The 27333-nt window shown below is 47.9% G+C and overlaps 1 protein-coding gene across 1 annotated transcript; it reads left to right on the forward strand.

Annotated features, from left to right (window-relative positions):
• The first annotated feature begins 605 nt into the window (after positions 1 to 605).
• KDELR2 (KDEL endoplasmic reticulum protein retention receptor 2) lies at positions 606 to 26067 on the forward strand. The gene is made up of 5 exons (XM_075318012.1): positions 606 to 863; positions 8681 to 8781; positions 11889 to 12047; positions 22803 to 23055; positions 24788 to 26067. The coding sequence occupies exons 1-5, from the start codon at positions 773 to 775 to the stop codon at positions 24820 to 24822; spliced, it is 639 nt and encodes a 212-aa protein (XP_075174127.1). The 5' UTR covers positions 606 to 772; the 3' UTR covers positions 24823 to 26067.
• Positions 26068 to 27333: the final 1266 nt, after the last annotated feature.

Genomic DNA, 27333 nt, shown 5'->3' on the forward strand with positions numbered 1-27333 from the left:
ATTTGTACAGCTTTATCTATTGGTGGGGTTATCAATGGGTCTATACTGCTCTGTTAATATGGGGGTCATGGTTGGGGTCTTCACCTACGTCTTAGGAGATAAGGTGCAGAAGTTGGCAGCTCGGAGATGCTAGTCCTAGGGCTCCTTTGCCTGAAATCACACAAGGCAGAGTCTGTCAATCATCAGGAGGGGGTGGAGACGGGGAATAGAGCCGGAGTGACGGAGGCGTCAGATCTACCAGTCTTATTTGCATATCAATTTAAATGCCAATTTCCCAGTAATGGAATAACGCAAAAAAAAGTACTAAAAATTCTACAACTTTTTAGTAAATACAGTAAAAATGTACATTTTCACAATGTATTGAATGAAAGTGCCTGCTGCAGATGACAGGAGGGCAGACATTCCTCTCAGGATGGTTCCAGAAATCCTGTACTGACACGTGACTCCCTCAGCTTCGTCTGTGAAGGATTCATAAAAAAAAAGACAAGGAACATTCCGGGACACGCCGCCTTTAAGAGGCGGAGCTTGGTGGTGGACAGTCGAGAAAGGGGCGTGCAGAAGGGGGCGTGGTCTTACACGTCACCCTTGCCTGAGCGCTGGCTCCCGGCATGCTGTGCGCTCGCTGCAGTTAGGCCACGTCCCCGGGCCACGTAGCTCGGCGCTCGCCATTTTAACGGATTGAAGTCAGCGCTGCAGCGGCACAGCTCGTCTCCGCGGCCCCGGGTCACCTCCGCCCTCTGCTCCCCGCCCGGTCACCTTATCTCCCGGCACCATGAACGTCTTCAGGTTAACCGGGGACTTGTCCCATCTGGCTGCCATCATCATCCTGCTGCTGAAGATCTGGAAGACCCGGTCCTGTGCCGGTAAGTGACGCCGGAGCGCCGTGCACGGAGCAGGGTACAGACCGGGGCTGCAGGATTTGGGGGAAACCTTTTGCATTTTTCTTTACTTTTATATTACCTTTTTTTTCCCCAAAAAATGTTTGGGGTTTTTTTGCAACTTGCATGCACAGCAGTGTCAGGGCTGTATATCTGCACCGAGGCAGTGCCAGCTCCACCGTGTACAGGGCACAGCATTGTGTAATGTCTAACCACAGGCCTGCCCGCTGCAGGAGGCGGCAGCACCTCATTCACACGCTGCGGTTTCTTCCCACGTTAATTCAATTTCTGTAATTGAAATCGATATTAAAAGTCCACAGTGTGGTCAGTGTAGGATCTCCAGTGAGTTGTGCTACAGGGATGGGGGGGCAGGGGGGCACAGGGATGGGGGGGCAGGGGGGCACAGGGATGGGGGAGCACAAGGATGGGGGGATGGGGGGGGCACAGGGGCGGGGGGGCACAGGGATGGGGGGGCACAGAGATGGGTGGGCAGGGGGGGCACAGGGATGGGGGAGCAGGGGGATGCAGAGCACAGGGATAGGGTACAGGGCACAAGGATGAGTAGGGGATGTGGGGCACAATGATGGGGCGCAGTGTGGCATGGGACATTGGGGTGGGCACAAGGATGAGGCATGGGTAACAGGGATGGGGAGTAGGGGGCGCAGGAGACAAGGATGGTGAGCAGGACACAGACAGGGAGTAGGTCATGGATGGGGGGAGCAGGGGGCACAAGGATAGGGTGAGGGACATGGGGATGGGGAAACGGGGCACAAGGATGAACAGGGGGTGCGGGGCACAAGGATGGGGAGCAGAGTGGCATGGGACATTGGCCAGGGCACAAGGATGGGGCGTGGGACACGGATGGGGCGTGTGACACGGATGGGGGTGCAGGGCACAAGGATGGTGAGCGGGACACAGGGATGGGAAGCAGGGGGTGCGGGACACAGGGACGGGGAGTGGGGTACGAGGCACAGGGATGGGGCTCGAAGCACAAGGATGGGGACCAGTGTGGCCCGGGACATTGGTGGGGGGGGCCACAAGGATGGGAGCAGGTGATACCGTGGTCCTCATCTCCAGGCTCACCTGGAAGATGCCATCACCTCTCTTTGGCTGTCCTGTGAACCAATCTGATAAGGACTTTGACACCTTACAGTGAAGACATTCATTGCCTGCAGCTAATCTTGTCCCTGTCTGGGCACCATGACTATTCATCAGTCGGGTGGAAGGGTGACATTACTTACCTTGAGAGCCATGGTCAGCTCTTGTGCCCCTCTGGATGTCATTCCCCGAATGACCCCTTGCAGCGTAATTCTGGAAGTGCCCCTCTAGAATACCCCCCCGAGCACCCCCTTATAAAGTAGTGATGCCCTGAGCACCCCTAGTGCCCCCTATGAAGTAATGTTGTCCTGCGTGCCCCTTATACAGTAATAATGCTCCCTCCCGGTGGTCATCCATACAGGTGTGTGGCTCTCCCGGTGCCAGGGGTTGTGCCGCTGGTTATAGTTGCCCCCTAGGATTGTTGGATGTCCATCTTTCTGTAGTTGCAGGCAGATGTTGGGTCATATCTGTGGCTTGTGGCTCTGCACTCGGTATATCACTGTGCCCGATGAGTGGTTGTCCTCGTGTGCTGGAAGTCAATGAATCAGTGCTCACACTACATGATGGATGGGCTCTGACGTGGCAGCCGGCTGTAAGGCGTGGCGACACCGTAGCCATGAGATCCCGTTATTACATGTCGGTTATTAACCCCTTCTTCCCCATGGCTGGCTTGAATAGTTTTGGGAGCTCTCCTGGGCCCCATCTCTTACTGTGGGACTTGACTTCCTTCCAGGTCGGTGGCAGACAGTGACATTAGTTTTGAGCCTTGGGGCTGCTGGTGAGGAGGATGCGGCCACATCATCACCTCTGTTATTGGATAACCATGGAGGGGGTTGCCTACCTGCTGCAGAGTCAGCACACAGCACGGCTCCTGCACCAGCAGCCTCACTTCTCCCATCCTTTCACACAATTTCTTATTTAATCAGTATCTTAAGAGATGTACATACTTTTCCCCTCTATCACTTTGCACACACTATTCTTCTTGCTGTATATGATACCTTTCCATTATGGAGCTGCACGTGTAGAAAAGCATTAAAGGGACATTTCCCCTTTTATATAGAAGACGTTACCAGTGGATGAACGTTGGGTTATTCTGCTTTAAGAATGAAACTCCGCTTCTTGGTCATTCCTGTTCCTAGGAATGTGATGACAGCCGGCCGTTCTGCAGTCATTCTCTCCACTGTACTCTGTGCCGCCCCGTGCCCCGTTCTGTGCCGCCCCGTGCCCCGTTCTGTGCCGCCCCGTGCCCCGTTCTGTGTCCATCACCCCTATCACTATGTAAATCAATTTATTCATTCTTCTGTGTCGCTAAAAAATTGGGTGGATTCTCAGTGTATTACTTTTCGATTGCTGGGTTGTATCAATAATTATTTCTATAGTGCTATTAATTCCACAGCGCTTTACATACATCATCACTGTCCCCATTGGGGCTCACAATCTAAGGTCTCTATCTGTATGTCCTTAGAGTGTGGGAGGAAACCCACACAAACACGGGGAGAACATACAAACTCCTTGCAGATGTTGTCCTTATTGGGATTTGACCCCAGCGCTGCAAGGCTGCAGTGCTAACCACTGAGCCACCGGAGCGCCCAGTCTATGCCCAAGTCTGTGTCGGAGAGGAACCAGAAGCCCCTCCACCACTTAAAGAAGCACTCCACCAAGACTTTATTGCCTAAAGTTGTATACAGTGGAACCTCGGTTTACGAGTAACCCAGTTTGCGAGCATTTTGCTATATGAGCAAAGCTTGCTGTAAATTTGTAACTCAGTTTACGAGCAAATACTCACCGCACACACTTCCGGTTCCGTACTTCCTCTGCACTCTGACCCGCTCTTGCAGTCCCACAAACACACACACTATGCTCACCTCTCCTTCCGTTCCATCGCCGGCCTCATAGTTCTTGTAGTGTGCCGGTACAGGATGTGTATCGGTAACCATAGCGACAAGGGAAGAACTTCCGCTGTCAGCTGCTACTCAAAGGCAGCGCGCTGGCCAATCAGAGCAAGCGGCTCCTGCCTTTGACGTCAGTGCTCTGGCAGCGGAAGTTCCTCAATCGTCGCGATGGTTACCTGATACACATCATGTACCGGCGAATTACAAGAGCTAGGAGGCCGAGGATGGACCAGAAGGTAAGGTGAGCATAATATGTGTGTTTGTGCATGTGTGGAATGGCACAATAGGGGACCAGGATGGGACATTAAACAAGTTGTGGAACGAATTGTCTGCATTGTAATGATTTCCTATGGGAAATCTTGCTTTGGTAGACGAGTAACTTGGTTTACAAGCACAGTCCCAGAACGGATTGTTCTCGTTAAGCAAGGTTCCACTGTAACTGCTTATGTAGCACAAGAGTGTTCATATTCTTGCCTATTACCGGCTTCCAGAGCCATTCCGGTTCTCTTCTGGACCATGGGACTTCTGTTCTGTCTTGCTGCCCCACATTGCGCTGTGCGCTCCGGAGGTCGCTTGATCAGAAATTGAGATATATTATATATTCTGAGTCTGTTTATCATATAAATATTAGGCTACATTAGTTGGGTTAAAATTCGGGGAGCGAGAGCTGGCCCATTAAGTCAGGCCAGCGATACACCAGACGTATGACTAAGGCTAGTTTCACACTTGCGTTGGACGGGATCCGTAGCATTGCGTTGTGTGACGCATGTAACGGATGCGTTGCATATAGTGGCACAACGCATGCTACAGATCGTACAAAATAACGCAATCCGTTAGTTTTTTTTCCTTGACTTTACACATCTGAGCATGCGCAGTTGTGTAAAATCAGCTGCGTTAACGGAATCCGTCAAATGACGCATTCTAACGGAATCCGCCACCATAGGTGTCCATTATAAAAACAACGGACGCCTAACGGATTCCTGCAGGTTGCGTTTTTTTGACACTCCGCCAAGCGCAGAAAAACGTTACATGCTGCGTTCCATCCGCCCGACGCAGCGTCAAAATAACGACGCTGCGTTGTCCAGCGGATGCAACGCAGACACTTGCGTTACAGTGCGTCGTCAATACAAGTCTATGGAGAATAGCGCAGTGCGTTAACGGACTGCGCTATTCTCCATAGTGACGGAATGTGCTGAACGCAAGTGTGAAATTAGCCTTAGATGTTTGTTCATACGATGCGATGACTTTTAAAGTGGCTTAACAATAGAAGTCCCAGGAATTTCGAGCTCCATAGGGTTCCAATGGTAGAAATGTTAAATGACCCCTCTCTGGGACTTCTAGTGTTAAAAAGCCTCTTTATCAGCGGGACGTCGCCCTGTATGACCAGATGATATGCTGCCGATAACATGACGTTCTGTGTGTATGGCGGGGTGGTCTGCCTGTCTATAGAGGCCATCAAAGGACCACCAGTTAGTGGAAGCGTGTAAGATGGCCTGGATCGTGCCGCGTTAACTAATGGTGTTTGACTCACACCTATTCCTCCCTACCCATATACATGCATGTACACTCAGCTCAATAGAGCATGCATACGTTCTCGGCAGATTTTTCCCCTCCCATCTGACTGTAGTGCAGAGTTGGGATACCACCAAACACACAAAATGGGCTGCTGCTCTCGAACAAGCCCACCATTTCTACAACATTTGTGTGATGTCAGTGACCACTTTTTGAGGGGACTATTATTTTTTTTTGCTACCCTGTGATCAGTTTTCTGGGATGTAATCGAAGAGCAGCGTGTTGTCAGACCCTGATTCCAGTGATGTCATTAGGGGTTTTCTTGGTTAATATAATTCATTCTCTCTGCTGCAGATCTCAGAATGCTGAGCAGTCTATAACCCCACATGTGACAGACTGACAGCTTTTCGTGTACACTGTGCATAGGCAGAAAGCTACTAATCAGTGACGAGGGTGTGGTTACACAGCAGTTGACCAGGAGGCATACATAGTCTTGTAGTGATCTCCTCCTGATAAAACACTGATTTTATTGAAACAGAAACACAAAGCTTAGTAAGTGACACATCGCTGGAATCGGGGTCTGATTACATAGCAAAAATCTGCTGACAGATTATTTTTAAATAGATTTACAAACAGGGAATACACAGTAGGCTGGTTCCTATTGTCTTGTTATAGAATGGCCCAATGAGTGATTTGGGAAAAGCAATATAAAGTCTGGCATTTCACATGTAGCTTTTCTGCTTTCTATACGCGTCCTCCATGCCTGTGGGCCGTATCTTACACTTGTTTTCGGCTGCTGGGTGTTGTCGGCAGCAGTTACATATTTCCAGAAAATGTGCAGGGTAATTATACTTGTATGTACGGCCAAACTAACCCCTAATCCGGCATTTATACGTATCTGCGAAAAATTTGTGATGTGACTGGCACTGTTCAGTGTGCTGAACTAGGAGGAAATGGAGCTTTGGGTTTTTTTTTTTTTTGTTTTTTTTTTTGTTTTTTTTTTTAATAATGTTCATGAGACAATGTTTTCTTGGTCATTGCCCACAATCTCAAGGAAAGCACATCCTTATTCTAAATTTCCTTGTATGTTCTGAATAAGAGCGCTCCCATTCATCCGCAGGAGCTGTGCTGGGAATCTCGGCTCAGTGATGGCACAGACACCTGTATTTTAGGTGCAGCAGATGCATTGACTTGTGCTTTACTGCAAATTGGATGAGTTTTCAACTTGCAGATAATTTAAAAAAAAAAAAAATATATATATATATATATATATATATATATATATATATATATATATATATATATAATATTTTTTTTTTTTTAATGGAGATCGCAATATGTGCAAAAAAATAAAAAATATATAATATAAATATATATTTTTTATTTTTTTGCACATATTGTGATCTGCATTAGAAATCTTGCAGTTTTCAGCCTAGCCACTGGCATTTAATTAGACTTTGACTGTTGGCTGTTTTGGGAGAGTCACATGTATATGAACAGACTCTGACCCTATCTTTTGTATCAAAGCCTATCCAAAGGTCATTGTGAAGAAGGGAGGGGGAGCAGGGTCAGCGGTGACATTGTGGTTGGTGGATCCTGTGTTATCAGCTGTGTATAGAGCAGTTAGCTGTCATTATCATCCTGTCCCCAGCTGATAATGAGACTTCTGAAAAGCCTTCTGTAAAGAAAAGGAAGTACAAGTGTAAAATAGCCTCAGTAGCCAGTGTGAGCATTGTAAGACTTCTAATAAACAGTGATATTAAGCATAATTTAAAAAAGGGGGTATTCCCATCTCCAGGATCCTATCCCAACACGTACTATAGTAGTAATAATACTAGCGAATATTTCTAATTAGTGATGTAGGATAGATCTCCTGATTAGCTAGGTCTCTACCTCATGTGCAGGTCATTGCAGGAGATTAGCAACTGTCTGTCATAGTGGTAGTAACCATGGATACCTAATCTACTGTAATGCCCTGCACATGAGGTAACAACATAGAAATGTATAGTTCTCCTGATTATATTGCTACCTCATGTGATGGGCATTACAGTAGATTAAGTATCCATGGTTATGACCGCTATGACAGTTGCTAGTGGCCATAACCATGGATACCTAATCTACTGTAATGCCCTGCACATGAGGTAAGCAACATAGCTAATCAGGAGAACTCTGCTACATTTCTCATTGGAGGTATTTGCTGCTTTGTGGTTTGTTTGTTTTTTACACCTACTACATATTGGGTTAGGATCGTAGAGATTGGAATATCCTGTTAACACAACGAACTTGATCTAGGCCTCTTGCACACATCCGTGCAAGACACAAGTTTTTTTTACCATGGTCTGTGGTGTAGGTGCATATGGCCATGTGCTATCCATGTGACATCCGCATAGCACACAGACAGCATGGACTTCTATACTTACCTGTCCATGGTGCTGCTGTGTCCGACCCTGCTGCTGCCTCCGGTCCTCGGTGCAGTGTATATGCAATGAGCATAATGAGTGGTAGAGACAGCAGCGCTGGAGAAAGTGAGGGTAGCAATTCATTTTATTTGACAAACGTGGTTTTCTCTGGTACGTGGCACATGGATCACATCCATGCGGTCCGTGTGACATCCGTGCTGCCGGAGAAAAACTGACATGTCTCTGTGTGGAGCACATGGACACACGTATGCTCGACACGGTTTATGGGAAAACACGCACGTGTGCGCAAACCCATTTATTTGAATAGGTCTACGTGTGCTCGTGTCTCCGGTATGTGTGAAAACGGACATCACACGTACCAGAGACACTGATATGTGAAGGGGGCCTGAGGGGCAGTAAGTCTTTTGCTGATTATTGCTGTCATGTAGCAGCGCTGGTCCCTACATTTGCAGTGCTTACAAGCTGTTTTCTATTTAGCTTGTTTGCACTCCGGCAATGCCACCATATTCAAGGCAGTGCTCTGTTATTTCCAAATCCCAGACAATGTCAGTGCAGTGCTTACAAGCTAGACAGCAGCGGTGGTCGGTCTCCTAGGGTAACATCTGTAAACAAGTGTGTGACAATATTAAGAATAGCTGTACATTTTAATAAACAGTAAAAAGTAATATCTGACAACTCTCCTATGAAGGAATAATCCTCTAATCTATATGTAAAGTGCTCTGATTTGCTGTATAGCCACGTGCCGGGGCGGTTTGTGGCTGTTGTGTGGGTCTTGTACTCTGTGCTGTACAGTTCTACGCACAGATTGTTTAATAAGAAGGGACTGGCGTGAATGTTCACATTGGCCATTTTTCTTATTGCAGTGTCTTGTCATTTGCAGGCATTTCTGGGAAGAGTCAGCTCCTCTTTTCGTTGGTGTTCACTACCCGATACCTGGATCTTTTCACATCATTCATTTCATTTTACAACACTTCTATGAAGGTAAGATGCTGGCCTCCGGGGTATCTATTTAGTGGTGGTACGGGGTCTCCGAGGGCTGCTGTCTTTACTTCAGTGGTCTCCAAAAACTGTCACAAAATCCCAAGTCCTAGCGTGACATGGCGGTGTCAGGTCTTCTGCACATGCTGAGCGTTGTAGTCCTGCAGACTTGTAGATCGCTTCCCGATGAGCAGGTTCTGTCTGTTCCCTTTTGACCGCAAATAAAGAGCAGCGACAGCTGGCACAATAGTGGATTTGTTGTCTTTAATGGCAGCTGGCATTATAACAGCCCGCACGTGTGGTTAAAACCTTTCTCCATAAGGCTACGTCCCAGTGGCTGGAAATGCTGTGGATTTTCCCTCCAGATTTGCAGACAGAATATCCTCTGCTGTATTCAATCACAGTAATTAGATTTGTTAAAGCGCTCCAATCACCAGGATTTTCCTATATAACATAAAGCCAGTGCTATACTGGCACTATCAGGCTGATTCTATACATACTGTACCTTTTAGTTGTCAGCTAGGATGTACAGGTTTTGAAAGACAAGCAAGTAAAGCTTGTAAAATGAGCAGCTTTTTGAGTGGCAGCAGCTGCCGATCAGCTGATAATAGCTGGAGTGTTTTTTAAGTGATTCCTGCCCCTCCCCTGCCTGTTTGTCGTCCTCCTATCTGTTATTTATGCTAATTCTATTTTATAGAAGCGTTTTACAAAGTGACTAGAAGAACCTGTGCTGATGTCATACCCATGTGACCAGAAGGGGCGGGACCTAACCCAACAGAAAAATGATATTGATTCCTGGTATCAGCTATGTTGGCTGAGGCCCTGCCCCTTCTGGTCACATGTATGACATCAGCCCAGGTCCTTCTAGCCACTTAGTAAAACAAATTCTATAATAGGACTAGCATAAATAACGGGGAGGTTGGACAGGCAGGGGGGCAGGAATCACTATCAATACTCAGCCCTGCTATCAGCTGATCGGCAGCTGCTGCCACTCAAAAAGCTGCTCATTTTATAAACTTGCTTGTGTTTCAAAACCTGTGCATCCTAGCTGATAACTAATGGTATGTATAGAATCAGCATAGTGCCAGTATAGTACTGGCTTTAGGTTATATAGGAAAAACCTGGTGATTATGTCAATTTAAAGCGCACCAATCTGCATTTCCATGCCGGAAATATGTCTGCCAAGGTTTGCTATAGATTTTCCTCCATGATTTGAATGGAACAGCCCAAATCACCTGCAAAAGACATATTATTGGAAATGGTGGTGCAGAACCTTTCCTGCATGATCATCCATATATCTGCCTGAAAGGAGTAAATGAGGCCGGTTTTGATGTCCGATATAAACGCTAATGAGATTGGGTCAGGAGACCATCGGACGTCGTGGTCTGTACTCTGACCATGAGTGTCCTGCATGTGTTGATCTGATGCTGATCTGTTGCCGGCTGCCTGGTCCCGGCTCCACACCGCAGCCTCTTATAGGGATGTTCTGGGCGGCACGGTGGCTCAGTGGTTAGCACTGCAGTCTTGCAGCGCTGGGGTCCTGGGTTCAATTCCCACCAAGGACACCATCTGCAAGGAGTTTGTATGTTCTCCCCGTGTTTGCGTGGGTTTCCTCCGGGTTCTCCGGTTTCCTCCCACACTCCAAAGACATACTGATAGGGAATTTAGATTGTGAGCCCCAATGGGGACAGTGTTCCCAATGTATGTAAAGCGCTATGGAATTAATAGCGCTATATAAATGAATAAATTATTATTTATTATTATTATTATGTTGCAGTCATTATTCATCCCCTGCCGGCTGTAGCTTTTCCATAAGCTCTTCTGATGTTAATCTGGCTGTACGGCTAGAAGGGAGTGCACGTTTTCTTCAGTTTTTCTTAATAATGTCATCTCAATTACACTTTACTGGTTTTCTAGGCAGAAATGCATCGCTTTCAAGCACTGGAATGGAAACCTTATTTCTGTGGATCTTGGTCATCCCCCATCCTAAGCAATTTATATTTACAAATAAAACCCTTGAAGACGTACGCTCCCTGTTCTTGGGACAACCCATGTAGTGTAACTATGTATTTGCCTGTATTAACACTAGAAGTCCCAGAGAGGGGTCATTTAACATTTCTTCCATTGGAACCCTATGAAGCTCAAAATTCCTGGGACTTCTAGTGTTAAAGGGGTTGTCCGGGGTGAAATGAAGTCTGCAGTTGCTTTATGTGACTGCAAACTGCCAAATGTGGACCGTGTGGTTATCCCTCCAAGTTTCCCCGCATTTCCCATGATTGCAAGTATGAAGGTTGCATACGTGCAGGCAAGTGACTGCCCATGCCCCCCCCAGACCCACTCATGGATAACAGGTGAATTTATACAGTATGGATTTCAGACTTCCACCGATTAACAGTAACTGATACCTGCTCTGGCAGTGGCCGGATGTAAGGAATAGCCAAAGCTCAACGCTGCAGCTCCAAACATTGTATTATAAAGCCATTTATTTAAAGAGGACCAGCCACCAGGATTTTACAATATAAACTAAAGCCAGTGCTATACTGCCGCTATCATGCTGATTCTATACATATCTTTAGTTGTGAGATCAGATGTATACTTTCTGAAATACAGGCAAGTAAAGATTGTGAAATGCACTGTTACTTGATTGACAGCAGCTACAGAATATCTAATAGCTGTGTCTGGTTTTGCTAGTTATTGTTGCCTGCCTGTCCTTCCTCCCCCTGTAATAATAGAGACAGGGGGAGGAAGGACAGGCAGGCAAATAGGGGCGGGAATAACTAGCAAAACTCAACCCACTTTTTAGATATTCTGTAGCACCTATCAATCAAATAACAGTGCATTGGTATGTATAGAATCAGCATGATAGCACTAGTATAGCACTGGCTTTAGTTTATATAGGAAAATCCTGGTGTTTGGTACTCTTTAAAAAAAAAACAAACAAACAAAAAACCCTATACTATGGACTGTGCACTATTACATACTACGGTGATCTATATTCTGGTTTCTGTAGTGTATTAGCTATGAAACTGGCCTAAATTCTGCGGCTGCTCGTTGTAATATTGCACTATATGTGGCATAACCCAGTCTTTTGCTTTTTTTTTTTTCCCCAGCTCATCTATGTTGCCTGCGCATATGCAACAGTCTATCTGATATACATGAAGTTCAAGGCCACATATGATGGAAACCACGACACCTTCCGGGTGGAATTCCTCGTCGTTCCTGTTGGTGGATTGGCCGTCCTTGTCAATCACGATTTCTCTCCTCTTGAGGTATTGTTAGCTTTCTGTTGCGCAGTAAGGCTATGTGCCAACGTTGCGTTGTGTCCCTGCAGAAATTTCTGCAGCGATTTGAACAGCACACGTGCGCTTCAAATCGCTGCAGAAACACTGCGTAATGAATGCAGTGAAAAAGCCAATTTCATGCGCTCTGGATGCAGCCCCCGCCATAGAAAGAGCGGGAGCTGCATCCAAAGCGCACGGAATAAGTGACATGTTGCTTTTTAAACGCAGCAATTTGGCAGCAGCCGAAGCGAATGGATTATGCAATCTTCATAGATTGTGCTGGGGACGCAGGACGCATGCAGGGACGCTGCAGTGCAATACGCACACGTGGGCATATAGCCTAATACAATGTTTTCTTATAGTTTTCACTCGTTATTCACCTAAAGTAGTCCTAACTTCCTATGACCGTTTGGTGGAATTTTGGAAAGCTCAATACTTGGATTCACTTTTAACAGTCCTCTGTGATGTTAAAAACCCTATTTACTTGTAGATATAAGGTTAATTTGCAGGTAAATGGTGTTCATGTCATGTTCAGCTGCCTGACTAGGCTCCCTGTAGCTGCTGGCTTTGTCATCGGGGCGGTGCAGGGTGCGGTTAGTCAGTCACTGCTAACTATACTGTGAGTGCGGGTGTAATATCTGCACTGCACTCTGATTTGTGTCTGTGCGTGTGTGGCCAGCACAGTTAAGAGCTTTTATTGGTAAAAGGCCACGTGGCTGTACTATGACTGCACCGTGTGAACGCAGTCTTCTGGTTAGTATGGATACTAGTGATGTCGGTCGTGAACGATCCGACACAAAGATCCGGCTCCCTGCTGTGACTGACAGGAGCCGGATCACCAGTGAAAGCCACTAAAATCTTTAAACGGCTCTTTTTGCCACTGAAACTCCGCCCACCAATGGCTAAACCACGCCCACTTGACAAACTAATTGGTCCCTTGTAAGTGGGCGGGGTTTAGCCTTGGGTAGGCAGGGTTTCATCGGCGTTACTATTATCTTAAATATGTGTTCATCTGGGGTGAGCACATATTTAATAAGGAGCCAAGAACGATCCGAATGAGCCGGCTCTTTTTTGTGAGCAGAGCCATGGGAACCGGATCACCAAAAAGAGCCGGACTGCCCATCACTAATGGATACTTTGCAAAAATCAGCATTTTTATGTAATTACATTCCTGTGTATCATTCGTAAATATAAGAATTTTGCCACAGGTGCCACGAATCGGACTTATTGCAGCCACCTCTTGTACTCTGAAATGCTGCCGCGTTTCTGAAAAAAAAAATACTTGAAAATCGTCCTCAGACTATGTTGGTAGGTGGACTAGTCCTCAGCAGGTCTCCGGCAGCTTCTCTGCACATTTACCCTCGACTGATAGGTGTGTGTTTCTCTATAGTGAGAGACCTGTCAGTCATGGGAAGAGGGGATGGGAGACACTGCCGGGGAACTGCCTCATTCCAGGCGCACAATGCATGGCCACTTTTCCTCGTGTTTTTTTTTGTTTTGTGTTGTAATGAAACGCTGCACATTTCAGAGTTAAAGGGAACCAACCATCAGGATTTTGCTGTATGAAGTGCACGTAGTGCCATACTGGCACGAAGATGCTGAATCCAGGCACCTGTTATAGAAAGATCTGATGCTTGGTTGCAGAAATGGCCTACACTTTGACAGGTGCAATGGGGAATGGCCTTTGTGGGTCATGTCCTCTGTAAAGTTCTCCTCTATGACGTGCCCCCCTTTTTCTTGGTTTGAATATCGCCCTGCGTTGCCGTTGCTGGCGGTCCACATTGACACCGTAATTTTGTCTTCATTAAAATGGTGCTGGAATCCACGCTTGCTCGAACCGCGACCTCCAGCGCCATTTTATTGAAGACACTGTGGTGAATACTATTAGAGGCAGGGGTGCGTGCATAGAGATTTTAACATCTGCGCATGCGCCCCGCCGCTCAGTCTTCACCACAGTGTCTTCAATAAAATGGTGCTGGAGGTTGCGGTGTGCAGATTCCGGCGCCATTTTAATGAAGACACAAGTACTGTGTCAATGCGCATGCGCCGCCGTCAACAGTAATGGCGGCACGATATTCAAATAAAAGAAAAAGGGGGGCACGTCCTAGAGGACACTGGAGGAGAACGTTGCAGTGAGGACATAACTAACAAAGGCTTCGCCCCCATTGCACCCATCAAAGTGCAGGGCATTTCTGCAACTTTGAGTGAAGATATTTCTGCAACCAAACATCCGATCTTTCTACAACAGGAATACCCTCGATTCAGCATCTTTCTTCATACATGACACTACCTTTTTACTTCATACTGCAAAATCCTGGTGGTTGATCCTCTTTTTTTAACCCATTCACGACCAAGGACGGAGCTATCAGTCATGGATCGTGAGGTTAATCCCCGCCCCTTGCCGGGGAGTTTTCAACAGCTGACATGGGTGCCTGCATGTGCAAAGTGGAATCGCTTCCACCCGGAACATTTAACCCCTTACATCTTGCTGCCAAAGTCTGGCAGCGAGATGTATATGCGCGCGGCCATTATTTTCACTTACCGCCGCCCCCACCGAAAGTCACGTGACTTTCGGTGGTTGCCATGGTAGCACAGGGTCATGTGATGACGCCTCTAGTTATCATGAGTCACTTTCAGTTTCACTCGGCCCAGAGCTGAATGAATCAGGAAGTGATTAGATACAAGTAAACCTATTCATGTTTGGTGTCTACAAACTCGAACCGACCTCAGGCATCACACCCACACATCAGTTTTACCCTATAGTGAACACTGTGAATAAAACATCCCAAAAACTATTGTGCCATCACACTTTTTTTTGCAGTTTTTCCACAGTTGGATTTTTTGTGCTGTTTTCCAGTACACTATATGGTAAAACTTATGTTTTCATTTAAAAGTACAACTCGTCCCGCAAAAATCAAGCTTTCATATTGCAAGATTGACGGAAAAATAAAGTTACTGCTCTCGGAAGGAGAGCAAAAAACAAAACCACAGAAAACGCTCTGGGGCTGAAGGGTTTAAAGGGAATCTGTCACCAGGTTTTTGCCACCTAATCTGAGACCAGCATAACGTAGGGGCAGAGACCCCTATTCCAACGATGTCACTTACTGGGCTGCTTAGTGTGGTTTTGATCTACTCCTGATTAATCAGTGAGTTTATCATTACAGGACTACTTGGCGTGCTGCAGGTAGTCCAGCATATTGATGAGCTCTGTATAACTGCTAGATCTGCAGCAGAGAAAACATTGATTTCTTTGTCGCTCCATTGGGAGACCCAGACAATTGGGTGTATAGCTTCTGCCTCCGGAGGCCACACAAAGTATTACTCAAAAGTGTAACCCCTCCCCTCTGCCTATACACCCTCCCGTGCCTCACGGGCTCCTCAGTTTTATGCTTTGTGTGGAAGGAGGCACACATCCACTCATGCATTCCCATTTTAGTCAGCAGCAGCTGCTGATGTTATCGGTTGGAAGAAAAGAGGGCCCCCACGGGGCCCCCGGCATGCTCCCTTCTCACCCCACTACGTCGGCGGTGCTGTTAAGGTTGAGGTACCCATTGCGGGTACGATGGCCGGAGCCTCATGCCGTATTTCCTTCACCATCCCTTGGGGGCTCTGGGAGAAGTGGGATCCTGAGCGGTCTTCCAGGTACTGGGACCGTGCTCCCTCCGCAGCCCCTGTGTGGAATCTGCCGGACCGGAGTATTTTCTTCATCAGGGACCGGGCCCTGCATCTGTCAGGTACTCTGTGTCCCCATGGGGACGGTTTATGGAGCGCCTGGCACCCGGACGCTGCAAGGGCTGCTAGGCCGTGAAAGCCGGGGGACTTCCGCGCCGACCGCGCCTGTTTGTCGGCCGCGGTCATAAATGTAGTCCCCGGCTTCAGTTGCGGCCTACTTGCAAAATCTCGCCCCCGGACCTGTCTGTCAGGGTAGGGGCGGGACAGCCGACCGGACGCTGCGTGGGACATACAGCGGCTGCTGATCCGTGAAAGCCGGGGGATTTCCGCGCCGACCGCGCCTGCTTGTCGGCCGCGGTCATAAATTTAGTCCCCGGCTTCAGTTGCGGCCTACTGGCAAGACTCCCGCCCCCGGACCTGTCTGTCAGGGTAGGGGCGGGACAGCCGTCCTGACGTCGGCAGTGAGGGCCGGAGCATCCTGTATGCTTCCTCCCCCCTCTTTGATCACAATAGGGACCCCAGATTCCCGCACTTTTTCCTGGTGCCGCCCACCGCTCCACTCCCCCTCTGAGAGCTCCAGCAGCCATTTTTTTCAGACATTCTGCGCTGGAGAATCATCAGGAAAGAGCTCTTCACCGCTGGGAGACCTGGAGCAGGGAATCTGGAGGATACACACGCCGTTTTTTGGCGGTCGGTAAGCCACACCGGTCATCCGGTGCTGGTCCCCCTGGATTGCCTGAATAGATACGTATTATATATCTTATATATATTTCTGTTCGGCCGGGCTGTATACTCTTCCCTTATACCCTCTGTGATCACTCTCCTTGGACACAACAGCATGTCGTCCACAAGGAGCAAGGGTGCTAAGGTACAGGGTTTCTTTGCGACCTGTACCTCTTGTGGGGCTATGTTGCCTGCGGGTTCCACCTACCCTCACTGTGAGCAATGCTCGACCCCTGTTACACTGACTCAGCCGGAGCCGCGACCACTTGTGGGCCCCTCGGCTCAGGTAGACCCCCATGCTACCACTGTCCAGGCGGCAGGGACAGAGTTTGCAGTTTTTGCTGAGAAGCTCTCTGAGTCACTTTCACAATCCATGGCTAAGTCTATGGACAAATGGTCTGCCAAGCTGCTAGAAGCCTTGCAGTCCAGACCGGTCCTTACACAGACCCAGGACACTGTTGGATCGGCGCCTCCAGGTCCCTCTCGGTCCACGCCGCAGCGCTCTCCCGGGGTGGGCTCTAGGTTTCACGTGGAGGACTCCTCCACGGACCACAGCCCCAGACCAGCTAAGCGGGCCCGCTTGGAATCCTCAGCTTCATCACGCTGCTCAGGTTCCCGGCTGGAGGACTCGCTGGAGGACGAGGCGGAGGTCGCAGCTCAGGGCTCTGACCATGACGTTGCCCTCAACCTTGATACACCTGAAGGGGACGCCTTAGTAAATGATCTTATCTCGTCCATCAACCAGGTGTTAGATCTTTCTCCCCCGCCTCCACCTATAGAGGAGTCGGCTTCTCAGCAGGAGAAACACCAGTTTCGGTTCCCCAAACGTACACGGAGTGCGTTTTTCGACCACTCTAACTTCAAGGATGCTGTCCAGAAACCCAGAGCGGTTCCGGACAAGCGCTTTACTAAGCGCCTTGCTGACACACGTTACCCCTTCCCCTCTGACGTAGTTAAGGGTTGGGCTCAGTGTCCCAAGGTGGATCCTCCAGTCTCTAGATTGGCGGCTAGATCTGTGGTATCGGTTGCAGATGGCTCATCGCTAAAAGATGCCACTGACAGGCAGATAGAGCTCCTGGTGAAATCCATCTATGAGGCCACGGGCGCGTCCTTTGCCCCGGCTTTTGCAGCCGTGTGGGCACTCCAAGCTATCTCGGCTTGTCTAACCGAGATTAATGCGGTCACACGTACTTCTGCTCCGCAAGTTGCGTCTTTGACTTCTCAGGCGTCGGCGTTTTCTTCATACGCCATGAATGCAGTCCTAGACTCTGCTAGCCGTACAGCTAATTCTATGGCAGTCCGCAGAGCCATGTGGCTGCGCGAATGGAAGGCAGAAGACCGATGGGTGAGAGACATTCTGTCTCACGGTTACAGGATAGAGTTCACCTCTCGTCCTCCAACCCGTTTCTTCACAACAACCCCCCCCCCCCCCCCTGCTCGGGCCGACGCACTTCTTCAGGCAGTGGCCGCTCTGAAGACAGAAGGAGTTGTGATTCCCGTCCCCCCTCAGGAACAGGGGCGCGGTTTTTACTCCAACTTGTTCGTGGTGCCAAAGAAGGACTGTTCATTCCGTCCCGTTCTGGACCTCAAACTGCTCAACAGACATGTGAGAACCAGACGGTTCAGGATGGAATCTCTCCGCTCGGTCATCGCTTCGATGTCACAGGGAGACTTTCTCGCATCGATCGACATCAAAGATGCTTATCTCCATGTGCCGATCGCACCCGAACATCAACGCTTCTTGCGTTTCGCCATAGGGGACGAACACCTTCAGTTCGTGGCATTGACTTTCGGCTTGGCGACAGCCCCACGGGTTTTCACCAAAGTCATGGCATCCGTTGTGGCGGTCCTACACTCCCAAGGCCACTCGGTGATTCCCTACTTAGACGATCTCCTAGTCAGGGCACCGTCTCGGGAAGCGTGTCAACACAGCCTTACCGTCGCTCTGGAGACTCTCCAGCAGTTCGGGTGGATCATCAACTTTCCAAAATCCAAGTTGACACCGACCCAGTCATTGACCTACCTCGGGATGGAGTTTCATACCCAGTCAGCGGTAGTCAAGCTACCACTGGACAAACAGCTTTCTCTGCAAGCAGGGGTGCAATCTCTTCTTCAGAGTCAGTCACACCCATTGAGGCGCCTCATGCACTTCCTAGGGAAGATGGTGGCAGCGATGGAGGCAGTGCCCTTCGCGCAATTTCATCTACGCCCACTCCAATGGGACATTCTCCACAAGTGGGACAAGAGATCGACTTCCCTCGACAAGAATGTCTCTCTTTCCCTGGCAACCAAGACGTCTCTTCAGTGGTGGCTTCTTCCCACTTCTCTATCGCAGGGAAAATCCTTCCTGCCCCCAACCTGGGCTGTGGTCACCACGGACGCGAGCCTGTCAGGGTGGGGAGCAGTGTTTCTCCACCACAGGGCTCAGGGGACCTGGACTCCGAGGGAGTCTTCCCTTCAGATCAATGTTCTGGAGATAGGGGCAGTGTATCTAGCCCTATTGGCGTTCCATCAGTGGCTGGAGGGCAGGCAGATCCGTATCCAGTCGGACAACGCCACTGCAGTCGCCTACATCAATCACCAGGGCGGCACTCGCAGTCGTCAAGCCTTCCAGGAAGTACGGCGAATTCTGCAGTGGGTGGAAGCCACAGCATCCACCATCTCCGCAGTTCACATACCGGGAGTAGAAAACTGGGAAGCAGATTTTCTCAGTCGTCAGGGCATGGACGCGGGGGAATGGTCTCTGCACCCAGAGGTGTTTCGAGAGATCTGTCGCCGCTGGGGAACGCCGGACGTCGATCTCATGGCGTCACGGCACAACAACAAGGTTCCAGCATTCATGGCCCGATCTCAGGATCACAGAGCTCTGGCGGCGGATGCATTAGTACAGGATTGGTCGCAGTTTCAACTGCCTTATGTGTTTCCTCCTCTGGCGATGTTACCCAGAGTATTACGCAAGATCAGGTCCGACTGCCGCCGCGCCATTCTCGTCGCTCCAGACTGGCCGAGGCGGTCGTGGTACCCGGATCTGTGGCATTTCACGGTGGGTCAACCGTGGGCCCTTCCAGACCGCACAGACTTGCTGTCACAAGGGCCGTTTTTCCATCTGAATTCTGCGGCCCTCAACCTGACTGTGTGGCCATTGAGTCCTGGCTCCTAGCATCGTCAGGGTTATCTCAGGATGTCATTGACACTGAGACAAGCCAGGAAACCGACGTCCGCCAAGATCTATTACAGGACTTGGCGGATATTCTTGTCCTGGTGCTCTGTGAATGGGTTTACTCCCTGGCCTTTTGCCTTACCCATTTTTCTTTCCTTCCTTCAATATGGAATGGACAAAGGTTTGTCACTAAGCTCTCTCAAGGGACAAGTATCGGCGCTCTCAGTATTTTTTCAAAGGCGCCTGGCCAGGCTCCCGCAGGTCCGCACGTTCCTGCAAGGAGTATGCCACATAGTCCCACCTTACAAGCGCCCACTAGAGCCCTGGGACCTTAACAGGGTGCTAACGGCTCTTCAGAAACCACCTTTCGAGCCGCTGCGAGATGTCTCCTTATCACGTCTTTCGCAGAAGGTGGCATTTCTAGTGGCAGTCACATCACTCCGAAGAGTGTCGGATCTTGCAGCGCTGTCATGCAAAGCCCCCTTCCTGGTTTTTCACCAGGATAAGGTGGTTCTGCGTCCTGTCCCGGAATTTTTCCCTAAGGTGGTATCTCCTTTTCATCTCAATCAGGATATCACCTTACCTTCTTTTTGCCCTAATCCAATTCACCGATGTGAAAAGGATTTGCACTCATTAGATCTAGTGAGAGCACTCCGGCTCTACGTGTCTCGCACAGCGCCCCTGCGCCGTTCAGATGCACTCTTTGTACTTGTCGCCGGTCAGCGTAAGGGTTTGCAGGCTTCCAAGTCAACCTTGGCTCGGTGGATCAAGGAACCGATTCTTGAAGCTTACCGTTCTTCGGGGCTTCCGCTTCCTTCGGGGCTGAAAGCCCATTCTACCAGAGCCGTGGGTGCGTCCTGGGCATTGCGGCACCGGGCGACGGCTCAGCAGGTGTGTCAGGCAGCCACCGGGTCTAGCCTGCACACTTTCACGAAACACTATCAGGTGCATACCTATGCTTCGGCAGATGCCAGTCTAGGTAGGCGAATCCTTCAGGCAGCGGTTGCCCACCTGTAAGAGGGGGCCGTTTTTCGGCTCTTTTTATCGAGGTATTCTTTTACCCACCCAGGGACTGCTTTTGGACGTCCCAATTGTCTGGGTCTCCCAATGGAGCGACAAAGAAGGGAATTTTGTTTACTTACCGTAAATTCCTTTTCTTCTAGCTCCAATTGGGAGACCCAGCACCCGCCCCTGTTCCCTTCGGGCTTGTTGTTTCTTTGGTTCATGGTCTTCAGTTCTCCGAACATCCTTCGGATTGAATTTACCTTAGACCAATTTATAAGTTTCCTCCTTCCTGCTCTTGCACCAAAACTGAGGAGCCCGTGAGGCACGGGAGGGTGTATAGGCAGAGGGGAGGGGTTACACTTTTGAGTAATGCTTTGTGTGGCCTCCGGAGGCAGAAGCTATACACCCAATTGTCTGGGTCTCCCAATTGGAGCTAGAAGAAAAGGAATTTACGGTAAGTAAACAAAATTCCCTTCTTTGTCAAAATGACAGCAAACAGCTCAGTAAGTGACACGTCAATGGATTCAGGGTCTATGTCTCTACATTATGCTGCTCTCAGATGGGGGAGCAAAAACCTGGTGACAGATTCTCTTCTAGGCCCCTTTCACACGTCAGTGATTCTGGTACGTTTGTGCTTTTTTTTTTTTTTTTATACGTACCAGAATCACTGACATACGCAGACCCATTATAATCAATGGGTCTGCTCACACATCAGTGCTTTTACACTGAACGTGTCTCCGTGCAGCGTGCACGCGTGGCCGTGATTCTGCATGGAAACAAGCCAGTTTTTTTCTGGCATCACTGATGACCCGCGGACCATACTATGGTGTGATCCGTGTGTGATCAGTGAAACACGTAACGGAAAATCACGGACATATTAAATATTTTCAACTTACTTTGCCTGCAATTCGCTGCGCAGCCTCTGCTCTCGGCAGCTTCTGCCCGGCTCATGAATATTCATGAGAGCAGGAAAACCCGACCAGGAAGTAGCTGCTGAGAGCGGTGGGCGGACGCTGGAGACCCGAGGAGATCAGTACCATGGACAACAGGAGCGAAGGCAGGTGAGTAATGTCCATATGCGATCACTGATCACGGATTGTACATGGACAACCCACGTGTGCCGTGAATCACGGAACACGGAGGGACATGTGCGTGTTTTACACGTCAGTGTAGAACGTCAGTGTTTTTCACTGGCATGTGAAACGGGCCTAAAACAAATAAAATAAAAACAAACACATGGCTGTAGTAGCACAACCAGTGTCTAATTTATGGTATCGTGGGTCGCATAAGGAAACCTGGTAACCAGACACTGAACCAGCAAGGAGTTGAATGTTTAGTATGTGCCTATAGATCTGAGACACTTTCCATCCTCAGCAGATGGCACTGCCCATCTGCATATTTCCTGTAGTAGAATGCCCACGTTCCTATAACTCGGAGATATGTGGTGCTTCTTCATGATCAAACTATATTCTTGTGTGTCTGTGTCTCCCTGCTTCATGCTAGATCTAATGATTTGTGTATCCGCCTCACTTAAGACATGCATAAAAAATAGCAAATATTCAGTCATATTCTATACATTTTGCTCAGTGTTGGATCTGTGCCTCTCACAACCAGTTCTATGGCTCCAATGCATCTACAAAACAACTCTTTACAAATAGTCTTTGCTGCTGTTTTGTGTATACAGCCCATAGCTGAGCCATGTGTCTCCATGGAAACCAGCAAACTCCTGCAGTCAGTTACTCCCTCTACCTCTTGATAACCTGTAGGAGCGGTGTACAAAAACTGGAAGATTTAGTTCTGACTGTTTTGCAAAGTTACTTCTATTACTTGGTTTCTCTTATTTTAGCAGGTTGGGCCTATCGGTGACGGTCATGTTTTCAGCTGGACAATCCCTTTAATTAGCGACGACTTTTCCTTTAGAATCTGACATTTTTTTCTCCCTTTAGTGGCATGTTTGGAAGACTCATTTCTCTGTGTCATCAATAGGCTGTATTTGCTTGTAAGCTCTTAAAGGGGTTGTCCAGACTGACACTCAGCTTTTCCTGGGTCCTATTAAATAGAATAAGACCTGTGCACAATATGATCTAGGTGCCTTGCAGTTGTCTCAGATATGTTCTTGCTCAGGATGCAGTGGCCATTGTGAGCAGCCGCGTGATAATTAATGTGCCTGTATTGCCTTGTAGATCCTATGGACCTTTTCCATCTACCTGGAGTCGGTGGCCATCCTGCCTCAGCTCTTCATGATCAGCAAAACAGGTGAAGCGGAGACAATCACTACTCACTACCTGTTCTTCCTGGGCTTATATCGTGCCTTGTATCTTTTCAACTGGATCTGGCGCTATTCCTTCGAAGGCTTCTTTGACCTGATTGCCATAGTGGCAGGTGTGGTCCAAACCATCCTGTACTGCGACTTCTTCTACTTGTATGTTACAAAAGGTGAGGACGCTTGTCTTACATGTAAGCATCATTCTGGTATGGAGGCTGTCGGCTAGAAATTTACATACTCTGAACACTAGTTTTTTCCATATTATTGATGCTATGTATATTAATTGGTTAAAGACTATAATGGGATCTTCAGCCCCCGAGTATTTTCACCTTACTCATCCCTGCCACTCCTCCTATAATGCTGCATGATCCCCAGCCAATACCACTCTGCATCGCTCGTATATCCCTACAGCCAAAACGAGATGCACCTAGACCGGCTCTGTTCATCCTGCCCAGCTGTACCAACATATGACCACTCTGGCCAGTGATTGGCTGCAGTGGTCAGATGCCTGAATATATAGTAGCAATAAAGAAAAACATCTGCACACTGTAATGCCAAAATGTTCAATTACTAAAAAAGGATCTAATAAAAATTTGAGATTTTCCTTATCAAAATGGCCATTTTCATAAGTGCCCAGTAGCCATTTCACGGCAATCTTTATACTGGGTCCTACTCTTCCTTACTGCCTCTTTGGTTTATAAAAAAAACCCAAAACAAAACAAAAAACCCTACATGTATGGGCAAAGAGACTCCCTACGAAAGAATAAAAGCACCTGTGGCTTATTGGGGTGGGTGTGGGTGTAGGGGGTTGGGGTGCACAGTCAGTCACATGGACATGACTCCATATAAAAGACAATAAAAAGTCTGACAGCCATCCATGTGAATAAGTGCATATTTGATCATCATGTATAGTAGCAAAAATGTATATAAAGCACCACTCTGGATTTCTTTATATATATATATATATATATACACACACACACACACACACACACACACACACACACACACACACACACACACACACACACACACACACACACACACACACACACACACACACACACACACACACACACACACACACACACACACACACACACACACACATATATATAATCTCACCGGAGTGCTATTGCAAATATATGTTCCCTGCCTGTAGTAATTACTAACCAGCCACTATCTGCTGTTTTTGGCACCGCTCCTGTTGTTTTCTGCTAGTTGAGACCTGCCGGGATTACTTCATTGTTTGCTGGGTGGGCCTGAAGTCAGTGTAGGTCTATGAAGGCCAGAATGAGGCTCACATAGACTTACATTGAGAGCTTGTGACCATTAGCTGTGACTTCTGATCAGCCAGGAGCTGTGGGCACAAGATGGTGCAACAGGACTGAAGCAACATCGTGAAGAGCAGAACTGCGGCTGGTAAATATATTGAAAGAGGCAGGAACTCTTGGACGCAAAAATAAGCCAGAGTGGTGCTTTAATGGATTTTAAAAAGATATTGGCCAAGTGCTAGTAAAAAAAACCCAAAACTTTAGATTCACAAATCTGAAGAGAAAATAGGCAAATCCCTCCTGCTTGTAAAACTGTTTTTGACCAACAGAAAAAAATGCAGTGTGAACACTCCCCTAAAGCTTTATGGCCATGTTTAATGGCAGAAAGCAGTGGAGGTCATCAATCAATTTGCACTCAACGGTGCAATAACCTAATATTACCGATGAGTGATTGGTGGGGATCTGACACCGTTGAATGGTCCTCACATGGCTGTGGGCATGGACGTGGCTGGTCGGAATGGCCTGTACATATTACTTTGACTATGATCTCTATGATGTCCATTGCTTTGTTAATGTATTACTTACATGTTTTTGGTTTTTTTTTTTGTTTTTTTTTTTTTATTAACAGTACTAAAAGGAAAGAAGTTAAGTTTGCCAGCATAAGTGCCAAAGATCGGGACCAGCTGCTGTCCTCCACCCCGGGTGGACAGAACGATCCATACTATGAGCGAAGGTGTAAGATGCCTGAAGCAGAGTCAGATACACTACTTTTTTTATGCAGAACTGCCGTATTTGCTGCCGGAGAGGCCCCCGGGACAGAATGCGACGTCAGCCCCTCCATCAGCAAAAGTGGTTTAATTGATGACTCTCGGATACCAGCTGATTAGTTTTACGCATCTTGCCTTCCTTGTTTTTTATTCTGATGTATAAAGATTTTTTTTACATAAAAGGTATACTGTAATAATAGATCCAGAGCGCAGTTTCCATTCAATAGATGTAAAAAGAAAATGAGAATTTTTTTTTTTTTTTCTTGTGCGGTTTACAACTAGGATTAAGTGCAACATTTTTGCATTTTTTTTCTCCCCCATTACTAGCTCTCTGAAGAGCTGATGATTTTTTTTATTTTTTTTTTTTATTTTTTGCTTTGATTGCTATTAGTCTGTTTTTAATAACTCCAATATTTTCCAGTCATTCCACTATAATTTATTTTCTCTTGGGGAGAAACCTTACATTTTTTTAAATCAGTTATCTCAAGAAATTTTGTCGTCTCATTTAATGCGTATTCATGAAATGGTTCTCGGAATAAAGCGTACAGATCAGTGCGTTGATATCGGCATGTTGCAGGGTAGAAAGTGGATTTAATTCCCGTTTATAAGAAGGAAAAAAAATAAATCACATTTTGTGTCACGATGTGTATGTATAGAATTTTTTTTTTTTCAGATTTAAAGCATCTAAAGGAATATGAAAAGATTCACTAGAGAAAGTGCCATTAAATAATGGATCAGAACCTTTTGTACAAAAGGGAATTTTGAAATCGTCACTTTTTTTTTGTTTTTCCCCGATTTCTTAGAAAATGATTACTAGGACATTGGTGCTGGCTGACAATGGCTTAATTGGTGCAGGCACTGAGTTCTGGGTATACACATGTCTGATTTTTCTCCTTACCAGTTTCGCACTCTTTGGTAGGCGAGGGGCTTACTTGTGACTCTCGAGCTTTTGGAACTACAACTCTCAGCATCCTGTAGGTGCCGTTAGATTTGGCCTCGGATTAGCTTCTCCGCCACAACATTGCCACCTCTGATGTCTCACTGTTTTCTGGAATCTAACCATGCAGTACATTCTGTGTTGAAAAGGAAATTGATATGAAATATCAATGGTTTGAAGTAAAAGTATATATGTTCAAAACTGCGCTTCTTTTCTTTACTCGTTTTTGTATAGCGCATTTGTTGCCCAGGGGTAGGGGGTACTCAGAACCGGGCGAAGGGGTCGCTTCTAGAGGTATCACGGTGGCGTGACCCGGCCTGTAATCCCAGGCTTCACAACAAAAGGAGAATATGTAAAGGGAGATTTGTAAGTTTATGATCTGTGACGCCACCCATGATGCCCAGTGAGGTAATGGGGCGCTGCCGATCAGAGGATCCCGGGGGTGGTGGTGGGCAACAAGATGGTGATTTTCCCTCCACGGGTAGGTGGTTGATGTACCGGGACCCCGGTGTAATGGATTGAGAGTGACTGGTGCAGTCCATGGCTTGGACCAGGTGGTGCAGGAGTACTCACGATATAAGGCAATAACTGACACGAGTCTAGCAATTAACAAAGTTGCTGGTAACTGGCGGCCTAGGATGCTGTGAAGACAGGCATCTCACCCAGGGGTGTAATACAAGTGCTTTTCTCCTGCCTGATGTCTGTCTGCTCTGTGCACGGGTCCGGACCGGGTCCCGACAGTTGGCACTGGCGGGCCACTACCCTGCCCCGGTCCACTTCGGGTTCCCCGCAAGCGGTTAGCCTATTCCTGAGGCCCTTACTGCCCCTCTCCCCAAGCTCCACACCGGCGCTCCTTACAGACTCCACACCACCTGCAGACTGCTCACTGCAAGCTGGAAACTCTCTATAGTTCCCTCCTAGACACTTCAGACCTCACTGCTCCGCCCTCTGGTGTTGTGTGTACCTGTGTTGGAAACTGTCCAAGGGAGAGTGGGATCTGCACCAAAAAGATGGATGCAGACCTCTGTGACACCCTGGTTTTGCCAGGGCGGCACACATGCACCTAACAAGTACATAATGCAGCTTACTACCTCCATCAATGAACATCATTACTTATATTTATTGGACTCTGGGATTAAAGGGAATCAGTCACCAGGTTTGTCCCTTATGAGCTGTGGCCACCACAAGTGAGCCTTTATATACAGCTTTCCAGAATGCTGTATATAAGAGCCCAGGCCGCTCTGTAGAATGTAAAAAAGACCCTTTATTATACTTGCCCAGGGGGCTGTCTGGTTTGATGGTCGTCGCTTGTCTCGGTCCAGCGCCTTCTCCATCTTGTGCAATCGCCATCTTCCTTCTCAGACCTGTGTGGATGACACGTCCTAAGTCATCAACACAGTCTGCCAGTGTGCTCCTGCGCAGGCACACTTTGATTTGCCTAGGTGAAGTCAGAGCAAAGTACTGTAATGC

Source organism: Anomaloglossus baeobatrachus, chromosome 7, assembly GCF_048569485.1.
Source record: "Anomaloglossus baeobatrachus isolate aAnoBae1 chromosome 7, aAnoBae1.hap1, whole genome shotgun sequence".
NCBI lineage: Eukaryota > Metazoa > Chordata > Amphibia > Anura > Aromobatidae > Anomaloglossus > Anomaloglossus baeobatrachus.